The 16,956-nt window shown below is 46.4% G+C and overlaps 1 protein-coding gene across 1 annotated transcript in view; it reads right to left on the minus strand.

The window, feature by feature from the left end:
- LOC121580978 (rho GTPase-activating protein 21) overlaps positions 1–16,956 on the minus strand; it is an 84,146-nt gene that overhangs the window by 29,566 nt on the left and 37,624 nt on the right. The window contains 3 exon segments of the mRNA XM_041896230.2: positions 9,283–10,753; positions 10,755–10,970; positions 13,200–13,226. Of these exon segments, the coding sequence (XP_041752164.2) occupies positions 9,283–10,753; positions 10,755–10,970; positions 13,200–13,226 (1,714 nt within the window).

Here is a 16,956-nt window from a genome sequence, read left to right on the forward strand (position 1 = left end):
GGGATGTAGCTCAGTTGATAGAGCATGGCGTTTGCAATGCCAGGGTTGTGGGTTCGATTCCCACGGGGGGCCAGTATAAAAACATTATAAAAATGTATTCACTAACTGTAAGTCGCTCTGGATAAGAGTGTCTGCTAAATTACTAAAATGTAAATGTAAAATAACAAGCCAGAGCTAGAGAAAATATATAGGAATCCCATTGGGCAATGAATGGAGAAACGTATAACTCCTCACACAGCAGACTGTCGACCAATCGCGATCACGTTGTCATGCTGCGTCACGCAGTTGCTGAGCTAATCGTCATGTAATCCCTTCTCAAAGTCAGGGTGAGTTGAGAAATCTGTTTATTTTTCTCGAAAGTACGCAATATCACGATTCCAAAGCCCTACGATTTTACAGAGAACAAGTTAAATCAAATCAAATGTTATTTGTCACATGCGCTGAATGCTTACTTACAAGCCCTTAACCAACAAAACAGTTTTAGGAAAATAGAGTTAAGAAAATAAAATAACAATAATGAGGCTATATTAAGGAGCCTTTTGGACCTAGACTTGGTGCTCCGGTACCGCTTGCCATGCGGTAGCAGAGAGAACAGTCTTTGACAATTTTTTGGGCCTATCTCCGACACTGCCTAGTATATAGGGCCTGGATGGCAGGAAGCTTGGCCCCAGTGATGTACTGGGCCATATGCACTACCATCTGTAGCGCCTTACGGAGCAGTTGCCATACTAGGCGGTGATGCAACCGGTCAGGATGCTCTCGATGGTGCAGCTGTATAACTTTTTGAGGATCTAGGGAGGGAAAAGGCGTTGTCTTGCCCTCTTCACGACTTTCTTGGTGTGTTTGGACCATGCTAGTTTGTTGGTGAGGTGGACACCAAGGAACTTGAAGCTCTCAACCTGTTCCACTACAGCCCCGTCGATGAGAATGGGGGCGTGCTCAGTCCTCTTTTTTTCCCCTGTAGTCCACGATCATCTCATTTGTCTTGCTCACGTGTAAGGAGAGGTTTCTGTCCTGACACTACACTGCCAGGTCTGACCTCCTCCCTATAGGCTGTCTCATAGTTGTTGGTGATCAGACCTACCACCGTTGTGTTGTCAGCAAACTTACTGATGGTGTTGGAGTTGTGCTTGGCCACGCAGTCGTGGGGGAACAGGAAGGGACTAAGCACACACCCCTGAGGGGCCCCCCGTGTTGAGGATCAGCGTGGCTGATGTGTTGTTGCCTACGTTCACCACCTGGGGGCGGCCGTCAGGAAGTCCAGGATACAGTTGCAGAGGGAGGTGTTTAGTCCCAGGGTCCTTAGCTTAGTGATGAGATTTTTGGGCACTATGGTGTTGAAAGCTGAGCTGTAGTCAATGAACAGCATTCTCACGTAGGTGTTCCTTTTGTCCAGGTGGGAAAGGGCAGTGTGTAGTGCGATTGAGATTGCGTAATCTGTGGATCAGTTGGGGCGGTATGCGAATTGGAGTGGGTCTAGGGTTTCCGGGATGATGGTGTTGATGTGAGCCATGACCAGCCTTTCAAAGCACTTTATGGCTACCGACGTGAGTGCTACGGGGCGGTAGTCATTTAGGCAGGTTACCTTCACTTTCTTGGGCACAGGGACTATGGTGGTCTGCTTGAAACATGTAGGTATTACAGACTCGGTCAGGGAGAGGTTGAAAATGTCAGTTAAGACACTTGCCAGTTGGTCCGCTTATGCTCTGAGTACACGTCCTGGTAATCCGTATGGCCCCACGGCATTGTGAACGTTGACCTGTTTAAAGGTCAATCACAGAGTCATCTGGAACAGCTGGTGCTCTCATGCATGCTTCAGTGTTGCTTGCCTCAAAGCGAGCATTAAAAAGGTATTTAGACCGTCTGGTAGGCTCGCGTCACTGGGCAGCTCGCGGCTGGGTTTCCCTTTGTAGTCCGTATTAGTTTGCAAGCCCTGCCACATCCGACGATGGTTCATCTGACGGCATAGAGGGATTTCTTATTAGCGTCCGGATTAAATTTCCCGCTCCTTAAAAGCGGAAGCTCTAGCCGTTAGCTCGGTGCGGATGTTGCCTGTAATCCATGGCTTCTGGTTGGGATATGTATGTACGGTCACTGTGGGGACGACTTCGTCAATGCACTTATTGATGAAGCCGGTGACTGAGGTGATATACTCCTCAATGCCATTGGATGAATCCCGAACATATTCCAGTCTGTGCTAGCAAAACAGTCCTGTAGCGTAGCATCCGCGTCATCTGACCACTTCCGTATTGAGCGAGTCACTAGTACTTCCTGCTTTAGTTTTTGCTTGTAAGCAGGAATCAGGAGGATATAATTATGGTCAGATTTTCCAAATGGAGGGCGAGGGAGAGCTTTATATGAGTCTCTGTGTGTGGATAAAAGGTGGTCTAGAGTTTTTTTCCCTCTGGTTGCACGTGAGATGCTGGTAGAAATGAGGTAAAACAGATTTTAGTTTGCCTGCATTAATGTCCCCGGCCACTATGAGCGCCGCTTCTGGATGAGCATCTTCTTGTTTGTTTGGTCTTATACAGCTCGTTGAGTGCGGGCTTAGTGCCAGCGTCGGTTTGTGGTGGTAAATAGATGGCTAAGAAAAATATAGATGAAAACTCTCTTGGTAGATAGTGTGGTCTACAGCTTATCATGAGGTATTCTACCTCAGGCGAGCAATACCTCGAGACTACCTTAATATTAGACATCGCGCACCAGCTGTAATTGACAAATACACACACACACCCTCCCCTCGTCTTACCGGACGTAGCTGTTCTGTCCTGCTGACGCACGGAAAACCCAGCCAACTGTATATTATCCATGTTGTCGTTCAGCCACGACTCTGTGAAACATAAGACACTACAGTTTTTTATGTCCCATTGGTAGGATAGTCTCGAACGGAGCTCATCCAGTTTATTCTCCAGTGATTACATGTTGGCTAAAAGAACGGATGGTAGAGGCGGGTTACCCACTCGCCAACGAATTCTCACAAGGCACCCTGATCTCCGCTCCCTGTATTTCCTTATTTTCTTCATGCAATTGACGGGAAAAGAATCATGGGCAAATATTGTACATCCAGGTGTGCAAAGCTCTTAGAGACTTACCCAGAAAGACTCACAGCTGTAATCACTGTCAAAGGTGATTCAAACATGTATTGACTCAGGGGTGTGAATACTTATGTAAATTAGATATTTCTAAACTTCATTTTCAATACATTTGCAAACATTTCTAAAAACATGTTTTTACTTTGTCATTATGGGGTATTGTGTGTAGATAGATGCGTGAGAGAAAAAACATATTTAATCAATTTTGAATTCAGCCTGTAACAACAAAATATGGAATAAGACAAGGGGTATTAATACTTTCTGAAAGCACTGTACATTGTCAGTCACAGGCTTCATTAAGAAATGTGTTGATGTTGCACCCACAATAACAATCCGGACATGTACCCATCCACTGCAGCATTCAATGGCAGCAGAACGAACCCCGATAACTCAGTGGCGTGCGAAGCGTAAAGGCAAGCAGGCACGAGCTCTGCAAATCCATTAGGGATGCAAAAAGACAACACAGACTCAAACTTGAATTGATGTTTGACAACTCAAGACTCGCGTTGCACGTGGCAAGGACTACAGACTATCACAGCCTACAAAAGGCAAATCCAGCTGTGTTGTGCCCACCGAAGCATTCCTCCCAGACGAGTTTAACACATTATATGCTCGCTTCGAAGCAGACAATACCGAGCCATCCAGGAAGACACTCGCTGCTCCAGACGACCAGGTGATTTCGCTCTCCGAGGCTGACGTGAGGAAAACTCTCAAGAGTGAACACACAAAGCCCAGATGGCATCCTTAGCCGCATCCTCAGAGTGTGTGCTGACCAGATGGAGGGGAGTCATCTTGGACATCTTCAACCTGTCCCAGGCTGTAGTCCCCACCTGCTTTAAGGAGACCACCATTGTCCCAGTGCCCAAGAAAAACAAGGTGACGTGCCCAAATGACTACCGCACCGTCACGCTCACCTCGATCATCATGAAGTGCTTCGAGAGGCTGGTCATGGACCACATCAAGTCCAGCATGCCAGGTACACTGGACCTACTCCAATTTCCCTACCGCTCCAACAGATCCATGGAAGATACCATTTCCATCGCTATTCACACGGCCGTAACACATCTGGACAAGAGAAACACCTATGTGAGAATGCAGTTCATGGACTACAGTTCAGAATTCAACACAATTGTTCCCTCCAAGCTCGACACCAAGCTCAGAGCCCTGGGTGTGGACACCACCCTCTGCAACTGGATCCTGGACTTCCTGACGGGCAGGCCACAGGATGCGAGGATTGGCAACACCTTCTCCACACTGACTCTTAACACAGGGTCCCCCAGGGGTGTGTCCTCAGTCCTCTGCTGTACTCCCTGTTCACCCACGACTGAGCGGCTTTGCACGACACCAACTCCATCAAGATTACTGACGACACCACGATTGTAGGCCTGATAACCAACAAAGAGTCAGCCTATAGGGAGGAGGTAAGTGAACTGGCAGTGTGGTGTCATGACAACCTCTCCCTCAACTTCAGCAAAACAAAGGAGTTGATTGTTGAATACAGGAAGCAGAGGAGGGAACATGGCGAGGAGGGAACATGGCCCGATCCACATCAACGGAACTGCAGTAGAAAGAGTCACGAGTTTTAAGTTCCCCGGCATCCACATCAATGAGGACTTGTCATGGACCAACACCACCACCACTCTTGTCAACAGCGTCTATACTTCCTAAGGCGGCTGAAGAAATTTGGCACACCGCCCCGGGTCCTCTCCAAATACTACCACTGCACCATCGAGAGCATCCTGACTGGTTGCATAACGGCCTGGTACGGCCCTCCAGCGGGTGGTGAAGACAGCTCAGTACATCACTGGGACCGCGCTCCCACCCATCCAGGACATCTAATCAAAATGGTGCCTGAGGAAGGCACGCAGCATCATCAAAAACCCCACACACCCCAGCCACGAGCTGGTCTCTCCCTTACTGTCGGGCAGACGGTATCGGAGCATGAGGTCAGAGACAGTTTCTATCTACAAGCCATCAAACTGCTGAACACTTGAACTGACCACCTGCTCTGATTCTCCGCACCCTAGCACAAATGCACTCACTCATGCACACACCCACACCGACACATACATTCATGCTACACACACACACACACACATCACAACTGCTGCTACCAGACTCTTATTATACTGCTCAATTTAAACACTTGCCCCCCATCCCCAATACACATCTAAATATTGGACTATAAATTGTGCCTTCCTGTATTATACTTATGCTAAAATGTATTATTCTATTCTACTGCCATTTACTTTATGTTCGTATTCTTATCTTTTATTATTTCTTATTGTTGTTGCATTGTCGAAAAGGAACCTGCAAGTAAGCATTTCCTTGGACGATGTATACATTTTTACATTTTAGTCATTTAGCAGACGCTCTTATCCAGAGTGACTTACAGTTAGTGAGTGCATACATTTTTCATACCATGCGTATCCCGTATATATGACTAATAAAACGTGAAACTGGATTAGTGCTGTGTAGAGGGGCTTTCACAAGAAATGAGAGACAACATTGCATTGTCTCTAACGGACAAATTCACGAGCAGCCTTGAATCATTTTAACAATGCCTTCAGTAAGTTTAGTAACACAAGGTGCTTCAGTACCAGTGGTGGCTGGTGAGAGGAGCTATAGGAGGACGGGCTCATTGGAATGGCTGGAATGGAATCAATGGAACGGAGTCATATGTGGTTTCCATATGTTTGATACCGTTCCATTTATTCCATTACAATGAGCCTCCAGACTGTGTAAGGGCTATTTTACCAAGAAGGAGAGTGATGCAGTGCTGCATCAGATGACCTGGCCTCCACAATCCCCCGACCTCAACCCAATTGAGATGGTTTGGGATGAGTCGGACGGTAGAGTGAAGGAAAAGCATCCAACAAGTGCTCAGCATATGTTGGAACTCCTTCAAGACTGTTGGAAAAGCATTCCAGGTGAAGCTGGTTGAGAGAATGCCAAGAGTGTGCAAAGCTGCCATCAAGGCAAAGGGTGGCTACTTTGAAGAATCTAAAATATAACATATTTTGATTTGTTTAACACTTTTTTGGTTACTATATGATTCCATGTGTGTTATTTAATAGTTTTGATGTCTTCACTATTATTCTACAATGTAAAAAATAGTAAAATTAAGAAAAACCCTTGAATGAGTAGGTGTGTCCAAACTTTTGACTGATACTGTACATTCAGTAATCTTGCTCTGATTTGTCATCCTGAGGGTCCCAGAGATAAAACGTAGCATAGTTTCGTTTGATAAAATCAATTTTTTATATTCAAATGTAGGAACTGGGTTCTACAGTTTGACGCCCTGCTGTGTCTGGCTCCACACACATTATACGTAAGTAAATTTGTCCCAATACTTTAATCCCCTACAATGGAGGGAATATGTACAGTGAGGGAAAAAAGTATTTGATCCCCTGCTGATTTTGTACATTTGCCCACTGACAAAGACATGATCAGTCTATAATTTTAATGGTAGGTTTATTTGAACAGTGAGAGACAGAATAACAACACAAAAATCCTGAAAAACGCATGTCAAAAATGTTATAAATTGATTTGCATTTTAATGAGGGAAATAAGTATTTGACCCCTCCGCAAAACATGACTTAGTACTTGGTGGCAAAACCCTTGTTGGCAATCACAGAGGTCAGACGTTTCTTGTAGTTGGCCACCAAGTTTGCACACATCTCAGGAGGGATTTTGTTCCACTCCTCTTTGCAGATCTTCTCCAAGTCATTAAGGTTTCGAGGCTGACGTTTGGCAACTCGAACCTTCAGCTCCCTCCACAGATTTTCTATGGGATTAAGGTCTGGAGACTGGCTAGGCCACTCCAGGACCTTAATGTGCTTCTTCTTGAGCCACTCCTTTGTTGCCTTGGCCGTGTGTTTTGGGTCATTGTCATGCTGGAATACCCATCCACGACCCATTTTCAATGCCCTGGCTGAGGGAAGGAGGTTCTCACCCAAGATTTGACGGTACATGGCCCCGTCCATCGTCCCTTTGATGCGGTGAAGTTGTCCTGTCCCCTTAGCAGAAAAACACCCCCAAAGCATAATGTTTCCACCTCCATGTTTGACGGTGGGGATGGTGTTCTTGGGGTCATAGGCAGCATTCCTCCTATTTAAAGAGATGGCTTAAGATAAATGTAATGAAAGCCCTATTGAATGAAACTACACAAGAAAATCTGTTGGTCAGCAAGTGGGAGGGTTTTCAGTGGTTGAATTAAAGCTGCAATATGTAACTTTTTTGGCAACCCGTCCAAATCCACATAGAAATGTGTGTTATAGATCTGTCACTAATTGAAAGCAAGTCTAAGAAGTGGTAGATCTGTTCTATGTGCACTATTTCTATGCTTCCCATTCTTAACTTTAGTTTTTTGCATCTTTTACTTTCAGTTTTGTACACCAGCTTCAAACAGCTGAAAATATATTATTTCTGGTTATGGAAAATATATTTCACAGCGATTTAGATGGTACAATGATTCTCTACACTATACTAACTTGCTTGTTTTATCACATAAACTGAAATTAGAACATAGGAAAGTCGTGCGTAGGAAAGGTGTACAAAAGTCGGAATCGGGCCCAATGTTCTTCAGTGTCCTTCCAGAACACTATGTGGATCAGCAAACAGGAGCGTTCTACCTTACTGATCCAAATGGCCCAGTAAAATATGTTGATGTATTTTAGCTAGAGTACATCCTGACCCAACTCTTCAAATAGGTAATAATAAATCAATGTCCTGGTTGTCCACACGATTTAAGAAAATAACTTGACTGTCTGACTCCTAAAACAAAATAACATGCATATGGCAGGGTCTGAGCTCGGTGTAAGGATAGGATAGTCAGAACAGGCTACTGTCCCTTTAAGGAAATGAAGTATACTTCAGCTGTTTGTGCAATGCAAAAATGCTGAGAGAAAAGCTTTTTCAGCAAAATGAAGGAGATAAAAGGAAAATGCACAAACATGAAAAATAATCCTTTTACACTCTGACTTTAGTTGGAGTGACATTTAGAGAGCACTTCTGAGGACAAATGTTCCTACCACCATCAACATCATGGTTTACCATTGTTCTACTCATAGTGATGGGGAAAATCAAGAGAACAGAAACTTTTGGGGAAGATGAAATCCTGTGAACAGCCTGAGTTGATGCACACCCCAAAAAGGGTGTTTACCCATAATTGTTGGGAGCATATTTAGAGTGTGCGACTATTTTTTAAATTATTATTACAGAAGACAACATCCTACAAACTAATGGAGTAGTGTAAACTCTCACTCACACCCATCCACATACCGTCCCACTCTTGTGCAGCTAAACTAAGACAAACCACCAGCGACACTCTCCTGCCTGCCACCAAAACGCCTTAACATACTACTGTACATCTAGCCAAGGAGATTGATTTGGTGGTAAACATCATGGATGTAATGAAAAACACTATAAAACATGTTGCTAAATCTAATGATTTTCAAATTGCAAAAAACTGCTCTAGTCTGCTAATCCAGACTAGAACACCATCCCCTCCCTTCCTCCCCTGTCATGTTCCTTTCCCTCCCAATCTGTACATCGGGACCTACCCAGCAAACCGGGAACATTCCCAGAACATTAGCTAAGATTCCCATTAAGTTCTAGTTAGGGTTTTATCTAACAGACTGATAACATAAAAAAATAAAATAATAATAATGACATTTTTTCAATGAAATATCTTTGGAATCTTCTAACATTCACTAAAATGTTGTGCACGACATCTGTAACAGCCACCACAGAAGATTCCCCAAAACAAGCATGACACTTGCAACGCCAGGATAGTGGGTTCGATTCCCAGGACCACCCATACGTAAAATGTATGCACGCTTTGGATAAAAGTGTCAGCTAAATGGCATATATTATTTATATATATATAAGGTAATGTAATAACACAATTTACCAGTAATGTTTTTAGAACATACTGCCACAACAAAATGTGAGAGCAACGTTGTGGGAAAGTTCTTGCAACATTAGGCAAATGTTTTATACAAACCTTGTATAATCATCAGCACAACTGGACATTTGCCAGAACCTAACGAATGTTCTTGGAACTTTCACAGAACTATGGCACCTTATTCCCTATAAAATGTACAAATGTTGAAGTACAGTAGTGTACCAAATAGAGAATGGGAAGCAATTTGGGATGCAACCGTGAAGTTAGTGCTGTGTCTCTTACCGATGAAGGGGATGGAGTCGAGGGATTCGTCCAGGTTGCTGGAGGAGCAGGAAGTCTGGTGCTTTTCCTGCTTCTCGCTCAGCCGCCGCATGTGCATCTCCCGCCGCGCATCGTTGGGCAGCCAGCACACCGCACCCGCCACTGGTTCCGAGTAGTCCTCCTCGTTCACCGCCAGGATGTAGGAAGGGTGGCGTAGGGGGCTGGGATTCTTTCCCGACCCAGGAGGCTTCTCCCTGAGCACCACACCTGACTCTGAGGCTAAGGCGCCACGCCCGTTCACCTGGGGCTCTGGGCGAGGGTGCTGGTAAGAGGTTTTGAGGATCCCAGGCCTCTGCGGTCTCTGATGGGGAGCGGAGAGGGAAGAGGACCTATGCCCAACCACCGCTGCCACCTCTCTCCTTGGCACCTCCCCTGGCGGCTGCATGGTCTCTGCCCGTCCCCTACTCTGGCTCACATGGTTCACACCAGCTCTTTGGTCAGTGTGGGATTGCTCCAAGCTGATATTCTTCCCCAGGTGATAGGGTCTGTCTTGGGGCATGTTAGGGGCACTGTGCGGCTGGTGCTGGAGCTGCTCTGGTCCTTTAGTGTAGAGGGCAGGGTTAGACATTGGTGCCCCCCGGAGACTGTCCCTACCGTACCCTGCAGGGGGTCGATGATGGACAGCCTGTTTGGAGAGGCTCTGCCTGCTGGGGCGTGTACTCTGGTCCGCCCTGCTACCGTAGCCCCGTCTGTCCACCATGGACCGGCCCAGATCCAAAGGGTCCACATAGTCATAGTCAGAGGAGTGGGCCCGGACCTTGTGGGTAAACCCATCCTGGGACACGCTACGAGGGGGCCAGTTCCTGGAGTGGACCCCCCGCTCCGCCACACTCATACGGTCCTGGGACGAGCTGCGAGGGGGCATGTGGTGGAAGGCGGGTGGGGGTCCGTGGTAGGCGCGGTCGTGGGAAGTGCTCCTGCGTCGGAGGCCTTTGGGGTCGGGCCCCCAGCCCCCCTGGGGGATGTAGTGGGAGGAGTTGAAGGTGTTCTGACTGGCGGCTCGCAGGCTCTCTAGTCTCTCCTGGATGGTCCGGCTGCCGTAGGCATGGATACCCTTGTTGTCGATGTACTCCCTGTACGTCTGGTACGTCCGCCAGTCAATATTTTGGTGAGCGCCGGGGTTGGGGGAGTTAGAGTTGGGTGGGTAGTGGGGTGGTGGGGTGCCGTAATTGAGGCGGCTCGCACCAGAAGGGTAGATGTCGGTTTTCCGTGGCAGGGGGTAGTGGGACACAGACCCAGGTCGCCCTCTGATGATGTCAGGGTCAGGGGGCCCTACCAGGCCGTACTCTACTCTGTGAGCTGGTCTCATACGGCCCATATGGCCCAGCTCTGGAGGAACTACCACAGTCCTCACGCTGTCGTTGCGCATGCATGCCACAGTCTGTGATTTGGGGTACGGGTGTGCAGGAGGAGGAGGGGACGGGGGCACGGGAGATCTCTATGCGGTACCCCAGGTCGGGTGGTGGTGCCCCCCCAGGCCCCCGGCATGCTCCCTGTACCCCCACCGGGGAGGGGGTCTCTGTAGCCTGGGCCATCCCCGGGGGCTTACAGTCTACTCTGGGGTAACATATGGGGGGCGGTTCGGGGATGTGACGGGCAATTCCACTGTAGGCACTGTGGCCTCGGAGGTACGCATCCTGGGAGTAGGCCTGGAGCGAGAAAGAAGAGAGAAGAGGGTGAGATACAATAATGGTGTCCGCTGATTCCAATTCACTCCCTACCCCTTCCCCTTGGCCCTAACCATTCCCCTTGGCCCTAACCATTCCCATTGGCCCTAACCATCCCTCTTGGTCCTACCCATCCCTCTTGGTCCTAACCCCTTCAATGTTTGCAGATTTGTAAGCTCTACTCTACACTGCTTATATCTAGACTTGACCCTTCAGCACTGAAAACATCTTAGAGTTAGGGCCAGTATGAAAAATGTATGCACTCACTAATTGTAAGTCGCTCTGGATAAGAGCGCCTGCTAAATGACTAAAATGTCAATTGGATCACTAAAAAATACAACTTTAGCCTCCTGTAGCTCAGTTGGTAGAGCATAGCGCTTGCAACGCCAGGGTTGTGGGTTCGATTCCCACGGGGGGCCAGTATGAAAAAAGTATGAAAAATATATATATATATGAAAAATGTATGCACTCACTAACTGTAAGTCGCTCTGGATAAGAGCGTCTGCTAAATGACTAAAATGTCAATGTAATGGGAAGGGCGCAAAATAGGATCAGCAAAATGTCATATTCAACATTGCAACTCTAAGGGATGGTAAAGAACTGTGGTAGTGAATGTTTAATAATGCTAGCTGTCACATGTGTGGGTAGGAAAGACAGGCAAACAGGGAGCAGCATGTTGCAGTGTGAGAGTGTGGAGGCGTGTAGCAAGTTAGGAGAGTCACTGGTGTTCATCTGCTCGCTCCGTATTTAGATAACAGTACCCAGAGAGTTAGCTAACTGTTCACTATGCAAAGAGAGCATGCTGTGCTGCCACACAGTGCACACACCCACATAGAAGACAGGAAAAACATACCACTGTGGATTTAAGCAATGAACACTTCTGGGTTCAAGTAATGAACACCTTTATAGTACACACACAGGGGGAAATGTAGCAAAAAAGCATGACACCAATGTCAAAAAAATAGGCTAAACGGTCTTGAGCAAATTATCCAATGATGGACATTTTTTTCAAGGAACTTGATTTCCACTGATTTCTGTTATTTAAGATATGTAAGAGCAAACAGAAACAGTCCTATTCTGTCCAACCTTACTGAGTAGCCAGCCAGCCAGCGGGAATAGCTAGTCAGGTGATCTGTGATTGAATAGAGTGGACAAGAAGCAACAGATGTGTTGGAAGAAAGAAGAAAAGAGCGAGACTGGCATGCAAGACCAAACAGTGAACAGGAAGGTAACCTATCTGTTAGGTTTACCCACCTTGTGGCTGACAGCACTGGCACTGTTAAAGCGAGATCTAAGACTCACAGAGATAGAGGGGGGCAGAGGAAGCCCAGCACCTACAGCCGTCCTCGCCATGCTAAACCTAACCTCCGTTCTCATACTCCCAGGCAGCTTAACAACGCAAACGTTAGCTCAACACTCCTTCAGCGACACGCCAGCAGACGATGATCACACACGCATAGATTCCATAGTGGTAGATTCCGTACAGCTGGCTGAGCAGCCTCGTCCATTTGTCAAACGCCATTCCATATGTGTTTCCTGTTTGCCTTGCAACTAGCAAGCACAAAAAATGACACGTCAAAATTGGGTGGACTTTAAACCCAACCACCTGGTGTCGTATTACGATTCTTACGTAAAGCTATGCAAGCTTCCAGTGTATCTACAATCAGTTCTACAAGAGCTCGCCCCTCCCTTCAACAATAGCTAGAGCACTAGTGGAAAGTTCAGGGGCCAAGGCCTTTATCACTGGCTGCCTCCCAAATGGCACTCTATTCCCTATGTAGTGCACTACTTTTGACCAAAGCCATAGAACCCTATTCCCTATAGAATGCTCTACTTTTGACCAAAACTACTGCACTATATAGGGAATAGGGTGCCATTAAGCACATAGGCTGGAATAGATGGCTTGGAGCATAAGAAAGGGGCGAGGCTCCAAGGTGCCAGCTCTGTCTGCTGCCTGATCTAACAGGTACTGCGGGCACGGTGAATCACTGCCTCCTGCCCGTAGCTAAGGGCTACATAGCAACAATTAGCCTACTAACATGGCAATCGAATGAATGACACCGCTAGCTAACAAAGCAGCTACGTAAGAACAGTACATTACCTCAAACAAAAATTACAACATGCATGACAACGGAAAAATGAGACGGGGGAACACAACATCAACATGCCAACCTCAAGTGATTGTTATCCTCCCTGCTGTTGCTTGCTTACCAGATCAGTGGGCTCCTGTGAAAAAGGCTGCCGTTACAGCAGGAGAGAAAATGAGAGCAGTGAGAGGCGGCGGCGAGGGGAGAGAGGAGGAGAGAAGAAGAACAGGGAAAAGGCTAGCAGCAGAGCAAATCACACACATTATAAAAAAGAAAAGGGAACAGATCGACGTTGGAGAAAGAAGTGTTCGTCTCGAACACCGATGCCAGGGCTTGAGTCGAAGCGCTAAAAATCCATCATAGCTGCAGCAGCGGCATCGAGAGAAAGCGACATTGGCAGTGGCAGGACTGTCATATTAGCGATGCCACCTGCGTGAGCCAGTCTGTCCTGGGCGAGGTGTAGGTGACAGGAGAAGAGGTAGCCTGCTGCCTTCCACAGCACTGTGAGTACTCCATCTCTCTGTTGCTCCCTCCATCTGACTGCAGAAGCCAGGTTACACCACTCAATGAATGAGCTGCTGCCTCCACTCTCTATCCCTGCCTCGCTCTCTCTCCCTTTGGTATTGCTCACATGACGGAAGCAGCTGCTGTATTATACATTCAGCTCAGATGGTACTGCTGCCCCTTCCCTTCTGCTCCCTCCCTCTCTTCCTCTCAACGGCATCAACCTGTTCACAACACAGAGGCAGTCAGCTGACTACAGCTGGTTTGATGATATATTGCTTCAGAACCTCCCTCCATCCCTCCCGCTTTCCTTCCCCGGCTACCTCACTCAGAGTCGCTCTCTCATGCTAAGCCAATGATGTTGCTGCTATTGATATGTAACGCTGTAACCTGTTGCAGCCTGTGTGTGTACGAGGGTCTCTCTGTATGTCAGTCACTCCAGCTAATCCTAATCCTCCAGCACCGGCTAACAGCCCCCGTCTGGACGGCTACATCAGTAGCTCGTTACGCTACCTCCGCGGCGGCCAGCCCTTTCATACGCTCCACTAGCCTAGCACTGTGGACCGGTGGCCGCTAGCTAGCACAACAGATGTGCAACACAGTTCAGGAAAGGGGAGGAGGGAGGAGAGAAGAGAAGCGGAGGATAGGAAGAGAGAAGGGGGAGCGGGAGAGGGCAGAGCCGATGGGAAGGGAGAGAAGGAAGCAGAGGGAATAGGGATGTTTACAAGCTCTGCTTTTCTAGGATGACGCATACCAGCTTGAGGGCATCAGGCAATGAAGCGTTTTAATTCAGGCTTCCTGTGAAATATCTTAACAGGCCAGTTTACCCATTGTATGATCCAGTACTACTCTTTCTGTTACTTGTACACATTGTGTTCATTATGCACAGATACGTAGCTGCTCAGAGAACTGAGTTTACCTTCCTACTGAACCTGCAGCAGAATGCATACCAAGCACCAGTAGTTAGTGTGCTGTGTGCATGAAAAGTTAATGATGAGAGTGGAGGAACAAGCAGTTTAAATTTTTAGAGGTAGCGTCATTTGGGCTTCCTTCAACTGCACTCAAATCACAGCTACACAGGGAGACATGTAAGGCAAGACTAGTCTGCACTGCAGGAACAGCTAGAGAGAAAGAGATGGAGAGAGAGACAGAGGGGAAGGAAGGAGAAGATGAGAGAATAAACAAGTCCATGAGACTGGCTGCCAAGAGCACAAAACTCATTTCAACTCCCACAATGCCACTATGTGGCCTAAATTAATTTCCTACAGTCACTGCATCAGAAAAATGTGATAATGCAAATTTGCAAAACCTGCCTTTCCCTTTTCCAGTGAAATAACCAGATTCAGCTCTTAATAATAAACTGAAAGGCCACTGGCATCAATTGATCAGCCTAGTTCTGCCTACCCCCTGTGTTAATTTAAAATGAAATGGTAGCACATTGCAAGCTGAACCTCTCAGCTCAGCCCTGGTGGTGAACAAAGATCAAGCTCAACTATTTATATCCGACACAGATTTTGCGCAGCAATGCCGCCATGGCCAATACCTTTGTAATCTCTCTCTAGCTATTCTGTGCTACTAGACATAGGGAGTGGCCACAGCCTTTGGTAAGGTAAACATTCCAACACAAGCCTGTGTTAATAGGCTCAGCAGTTAGACAATAGAGGTGGATTCATTGAGCTGATAGGGGCATTTTGTGCTACAGTTGACAATAGGCTAGGTGTGACAAGGCAACTAGGGTGGAACCTGTGTTAACACCGCCAACCTTTCTCCATAGAACTGTACTAACAGAAATGGTATGCATTAATATGAACTGGCACAACCTTCATTATTGCGTGTGGAGTTCACAGTTAGTAAGGGAATTCATCTACTAATTTGTCCAATATACACTGAACAAAAATATAAATGCAACATGTAAAGTGTTGGTCCCATGTTTCATGAGCTGAAATAAAAGATCCCAGACATTTTCCATACGCACAAAAAAACTTTTCTCTCAAATTTTGTGCACAAATTTGTTTATATCCCTGTTAGTGATCATTTCTCCTTTGCCAAGATAATCCATCCACCTGACAGGTGTGGAATATCAAGAAGCTGATTAAACAGCATGATCATTACACAGGTGCACCTTGTGCTGGCAAAACAAAGGCCACTAAAATGTGCAATTTTGTCACACAACACAATGCCACAGATGTCTTAAGTTTTGAGGGAGTGTGCAATTGGCATGCTGACTGCAGGAGACTGCAGGAATAACAACCAGAGCTGTTGCCAGAGAATTGAATGTTAATTTCTCTACCATAAGCCGCCTCCAACATCATTTTAAAGAGAATTTGGCAGTACGTCTAACCGGCCTCAACTTCAGACCACGTGTATGGCGTCATGTGGGCGAGCGGTTTGCTGATGTCAACGTTGTGAACAGAGTGTCCCATGGTGGCGGTGGGGTTATGGTATGGGCAGGCATAAGCTACGGACAACGAACACAATTGCATTTTATTGATGGCAATTTGAATGCACAGAGATACTGTGATGAGATCCTAAGGCCCATTGTCGTGCCATTCATCCACTGCCATCACCTCATGTTTCAGCATGATAATGCACAGCTCAATGTCGCAAGGATTTGAACACAATTCCTGGAAGCTGAACATTTCCCAGTTCTTCGATGGCCTGCATACTCACCAGACATATCACCCAATGAGCATGTTTGGGATGCTCTGGATTGACGTGTTCCAGTTCCCGCCAATATCCAGCAACTTCGCACAGCCATTGAAGAAGAGTGGGACAACATTCCACGGACCGCAATCCAAAGCCTGATCAATATCCGAAGGAGATGTGTTGCGCTGCATGATGCAAATGATGGTTACACCAGATACTGACTGGTTTTCTGATCCACGCCCCTACCTATTTTTTAAGGTATCTGTGACCAACAGATGCATATCTGTATTCCCAGTCATGTGAAATCAATAGATTAGGGCCTAATGAATTTATTTCAATTGACTAATTTCCCTACATGAACTGTAACTCAGTAAAACAAAAAATTAAATTGTTACATGTTGCATTTACATACAGCACCAGTGAAAAGTTTGGACACCTACTCATTCAAGGGTTTTTCATTATTTTTACTATTTTCTACATTGTAGAATAATAGTGAAGACATCAAAACTATGAAATAACACATATGGAATCATGTAGTAACCAAAAAAGTGTTAAACAAAACAAAATATATTTTATATTTGAGATTCTTCAAAATAGCCACCCTTTGCCTTGATGACAGCTTTACACACTCTGGGCATTCTGTCAACCAGCTTCATGAGGTACTCACAAGGAATGCATTTCAATTAACAGGTGTGCCTTCTTAAAAGTTAATTTGTGGAATTTCTTCCCTT

The sequence above is a fragment of the Coregonus clupeaformis genome, chromosome 14 (genome assembly GCF_020615455.1).
Source record: "Coregonus clupeaformis isolate EN_2021a chromosome 14, ASM2061545v1, whole genome shotgun sequence".
NCBI classification, from domain to species: Eukaryota; Metazoa; Chordata; class Actinopteri; order Salmoniformes; family Salmonidae; genus Coregonus; species Coregonus clupeaformis.